The sequence below is a fragment of the Alosa pseudoharengus genome, unplaced genomic scaffold, assembly GCF_046254945.1.
Source record: "Alosa pseudoharengus isolate Yale_2024_CS ecotype anadromous, Long Island Sound unplaced genomic scaffold, YU_APseudo_1.1 YU_APseudo_1.1_scf_10, whole genome shotgun sequence".
NCBI classification, from domain to species: domain Eukaryota; kingdom Metazoa; phylum Chordata; class Actinopteri; order Clupeiformes; family Clupeidae; genus Alosa; species Alosa pseudoharengus.
In genome coordinates, this window is record NW_027468565.1 from 18383135 (window position 1) to 18388134 (window position 5000).

A 5000-nucleotide genomic window follows, 5' to 3' on the forward strand; every position below is an offset into this window, starting at 1 on the left:
GCCACGTAGATCACCTCTACATTCTCATCTGCACACACACGCACACACACAGTCATATGTGCACACACACACACACACACAGTCATATGTGCACACACACACACAGTCATATGACACACACACACACACACACACACACACAGAGACAGACATATGTGCACACACACACACAGTCATATGTGCACACACACACACACACACAGTCATATGTGCACACACACACACAGTCATATGACACACACACACACACACACACACAGAGAGACAGACATATGTGCACACACACACACACACTCCTGTCCTCACCGAGCACGTCACACAGCCGGCCCATCTGACTGTTCTGCATGATGTTGAACAGGCCCCACAGGTTGAAGCGCTGCTCCTGGGTGTAGCCTGAAACACAGCACAGCGAGGGAGAGAGAGGGAAAGAGAGAGAGAGAGAGAGAGAGAGAGAGAGAGAGAGAGAGAGAGAGAGTTCTGACACGACTCCTGCTGGACCCAGGCCATGGGAGAGAGCAGTAAGAAATCTAGTTTGCATCAAGTAGCTAGGTAGCATAATTAAATGATTAAACTTGCGAAACTAACGAAGCATGCAGCTAAAAACAATAGGGCTTCAAGTTCTTCATTATCCAGCCGCACTCAGAGGTGGTGGCGAAGGCGTCTCTCTGCAGTGCAGCGTGTGTGTGTGTGTGTGTGTGTGTGTGTGTGCGCAGTGTGGAGCAGAGCAGAGATAAAGCCGCCCAGCTGCTTCTAATTAGTCTTTCTGCTCTGCTTCCACAGCTAGCGGCAGCCCCGCAACACGGGACACAGACACAGAGAACTACTCTCATCTGGGCCTGTCTCTTGACTACACGCACGCACGCACGCACGCGCACACACGCGCACACGGACACACACACACACACACACATACACATAATGCTACTCTGCACTTCTTATATAAATGTGTCCTCTTGGGTCTTGCAACATCTACCGGTCCTGGAAGCTAATCAATGCTTGTGCTGTTGTACTGACACGTTTGTACCATAGATTAATCTGCAGTACCTCAGACATGGTACACTGTTATGGTATACTTCTGTGACCAATACCAATACATCTCAGGATACCTAAGAGCGTGAGATTTATCACAGCTATAAACTGTGCCTGAGCCACTGACAACAACTGACAAGGCTGCCTGCAAAAGACAGACCTCTTCCTGAGAACAACTGACAAGGCTGCCTGCAAAAGACAGACCTTTTCCTGAGGACAACTGACAAAGCTGCTTGCAAAAGACAGACCTTTTCCTGAGGACAACTCGTCTCTGACAGACAAAACCAGCAGCGTGAAGTGAGGGGTACAGGAAGGGAGGAAGGGAGAGAAAAAGAGAGAGAGAGAGAGAGAGAGAGAGAGAGAGAGACCCAGAAATGCCTGTTACCTAATGACGGGATGTGGATGATCGTTCTTCTAGATGTGCTGATGTGTTTCCAGTTCTCAGCCAGATACTGCAGAACCAGACAGAACAGAAGAGGAGATAATAGAACACAATGCAGAACCAGACAGAACAGAAGAGGAGATAATAGAACACAATGCAGAACCATCTGAGGAGACGAGACGGACACTACACAAACTAGAAGGAGGAACATCGTCTCTCTTCCTCTGTCTCTCTGGGCCTTAGATAAATCAAGTATAAATCACATTAATTAAATGAGCTAATGGCACTCAATCAAACATCTCCCCCCTATTAATCCAGTAAGACACCTACATGACGCTTCCGCCAGGGCATGAATGATAAGGACATAATTACTTGAGTTGGAATGCTCAGAGACTCAACATAACCTATCCACGACATGAATTATTACTGTCTTTTGTGATTGTTTACGTGCTTATCTCAGTATATTTAGTATGATATAGTCTTGTTTTCTTTTGTTTGTTTTATTTGTCTTAATGTACAGCACTTTGGTCAAATGCCGTTATTTGCTACAGCTCAAGAAAAAACGACGAGACCACTGCACCTTTTTCTGAGTGACATTCAAATAATTTGACGGTCATATTCAAAATTAAGAGATCACTGCAAATTTGAATATGACCTTCAACTCATTTGAATGTCACTCAGCAACCGTAGGATGACATCAGAAAAATGTGCAGTGGTCTCTTCATTTTTTCCAGAGCTGTACATGAATAAACTGACACTGACATTGACATGACAAAACTACACTTATGCAAGCACTCTGGGGGCAAGGAGCTGTCTAGTGGCTGTGCTGTACCTGACCTGTTATTAAGACATAAGAGCGGTCAGTGCACAGAGCACAGGACACTAACCAGCTGTAGTAACCTGACAACTACAAAAGGGATATGTCTGCTGAAGGTTCAATGTCTGGAAAGTGAAGGGTCAAGTTAACTCTGCAGAATGGACGACCCTGACTCCATTTCACACAGCTGACAGAGAGACAGTAGCAGAGAGACAGCTAAGAGGAGCAGAGAGACAGCTAAGTGGAGCAGAGAGACAGCTAAGAGGAGCAGAGAGACAGCTAAGTGGAGCAGAGAGGCTCCAGGCAAACCTGAGTGGCTGTTGCCATAGTGCTGACCTTTGCCCTGTGGCGGCAGTTGTGCAGACTGCGCAGGCGTCTCTCCTGCAGGGCCCGGCGCACACGGCTCAGCTGGGCGTGCATGAGCCAGGAGAGGGCGATGGTGGCCACGGCCCAGCGGCTTCTGCGGTGCGCCAGGTAGGCCAGGCGCGCTCGGTGGCGCCTCCAGCAGGCCTGCAGGCGCACCGCGGCCGCCTCGCGCCCGCCCTCGCCCCAGTAGCGCCGGCCCAGGTGGCCCACCAGCCCCCGCACCTCCTCCTCATTCTCCAGCGTCTGCAGCAGGCGGCTCTCCACGCCGCTGAGCCGGCAGCCGTGACCGCCCGCTCCCGCGCCACCACCCTGACCCCTGAACTCCAACACGCCGCTCTGCACCAGGTCGGCCAGCCGCTCCCCGCTGACCAGCGCCATGGGGACGGCGAAGCGGCGCAGCAAGCGCTCCAGGCGGTCCAGAGCGTCCTGCAGAGCCCCGCCGCACAGGCAGTAGTGCTCTCGGAAGCGCAGGAAGTCCGAGCCCAACCGGTCCGTGTGACCGTCCAGGATCACGAAGGGGAACTTGCTGTTGGGCGTGGCCCTGGGCACGGTGAGGGACTGGGGAGGAGGAGGAGGAGAGAGGAGGGGAGGAGAAGGACAGGAGAGGAGAGGAGGAGGAGAGGACATGAAGAGGAGGAGAAGGACAGGAGAGGGGAGGAGAAGAGGAGGACAGGAGAGGAGAGGAGGAGGAGAGGACAGGAAGAGGAGAAAGAGGAGCAGGACAGGAGAGGAGAGGGGAGGAGGAGGAGAGGAGAGGAGGACAGTAGAGGGGAGGAGAGGGTCGGGGGAGAGGAGGAGGAGAGGAGGAGGAGGAGGACAGGAGAGGAGAGGAGAGGAGGAGGAGAGGACAGGAAGAGGAGAAAGAGGAGCAGGACAGGAGAGGAGAGGAGAGGGGAGGAGGAGGAGAGGAGGACAGAAGAGGGGAGGAGAGGGCCGGGGGAGAGGAGGAGGAGAGGAGGAGGAGGAGAGGAGGAGGAGGAGGACAGGGAAGGGAAGGGGAAGAGAGAGTCAGAGACAAAGACATTCACAAGCAATAAGAGACAAACACACTGAAGTCTACTTTACCAAGACTGTGTACGTCCACTCTGCCAGTGAAAGGAAAGCAAACACATTCCAAGGGTCTAATTTATTCCTGCTGTGCTCTTATTCTTCCACAACAAAACTCCAGTTCCAAATAGATTCAGATCATTTCTTTAAAGGAGAATTCCGGTGTGATATTGACCTAAAGTGTGTGATGATACCGAGTGTGAACGTATTTCTCATAGCTCATCTCGGCTTGTCCCCTGCACTCAGAAATCTGGCGCTAGTTAGCCAATGCTACCAACAGTTTTTCGATGGGGGTGCCTCGGGCATCGGCCTAGCCATGCAAATAAATCACTGTTTTACACCATTTAACGAGGTTCAAAGTAGCTCCATACTTCATTGGTAGACTTCTGAGGGCCTTGACATTTAAAACGAGACATTGAGAACTTTGAAAAAGCACTGGTAGTTTATTTACAAGACGATTCCGTGGAAATGCATGGATTCCGGTTGCTTCCAGTAGCAGCAAATGGAATCCATGCATTTCCACTGAATTATTTTTGGAATCTGGTCCCTTATCATACCTGTTCATTCGTACTTGTCGCTTGACTTATCGTGACTAAATTCAAGATGGCGGCGAACGGTAAACTTCATGAAGGTACTGTCTGTATAAATTGTCTTGTAAATAAACTACCATAAACTACCGAGGCACCCCCATCGAAAAACTGTTGGTAGCATCGACTAACTAGCGCCAGATTTCTGAGTGCAGGGGACAAGCCGAGATGAGCTATGAGACATACTCAGTATCATGTTTCAACACACTTTAGGTCAATATCACACCGGAATTCTCCTTTAAGTAATGCCCTACACTTCTAGACCACTTCCAAACGACTATGTTCAGTGTCCAGATTTGAGTAAGAGTCTGTATAGTCATCAAAGTTTTGAAATGTACACATATACAATTACAAACAATATTACATTACATTACATTACATTTGGCTGACGCATTTTTAACCAAAGCGACTAACAACATGGTAAACAGTTTAAGTTTTAGAGCGATTCTCAACAATATTAGGACAATTTAAAAAAAACATAAGAATAAGTACAGTAAGAATAAGTGCATCAGTGAGTGCTGTTTTTAACAGTTACATGTCCGTTTAAGACGGCTGGTGAGTGCTAGGATCAGCAAGACTTGTTGTAGTGTTGCTATGAGAGGAGATGTTCTCTAAAGAGCTGGGTCTTCAGGAGTTTTTTGAAAATGGAGAGGGATGTCCCTGCCCTTGTAGGAACTGGCAGTGTGTTCCACCAACGAGGAACAACAGATGAGAAAAGTTTGGATTGGCCTGAGCGTACCGGAGGTAGAGCTAGACGTCGTTCGTCTGAGGA

The 5000-nt window shown here is 49.4% G+C and overlaps 1 protein-coding gene across 1 annotated transcript in view; it reads right to left on the reverse strand.

Annotated features, from left to right (window-relative positions):
• iqch (IQ motif containing H) overlaps window positions 1-5000 on the reverse strand; it is a 37648-nt gene that overhangs the window by 24762 nt on the left and 7886 nt on the right. Inside the window, exons 8-11 of the mRNA XM_076298491.1 lie at window positions 2565-3120; window positions 1415-1481; window positions 307-393; window positions 1-28 (exon numbers count right to left, since the gene is read on the reverse strand). The exon at window positions 1-28 is cut by the window's left edge and continues 151 nt beyond it. Of these exons, the coding sequence (XP_076154606.1) occupies window positions 1-28; window positions 307-393; window positions 1415-1481; window positions 2565-3120 (738 nt within the window). The remainder of the gene's footprint in view (window positions 29-306; window positions 394-1414; window positions 1482-2564; window positions 3121-5000) is intronic.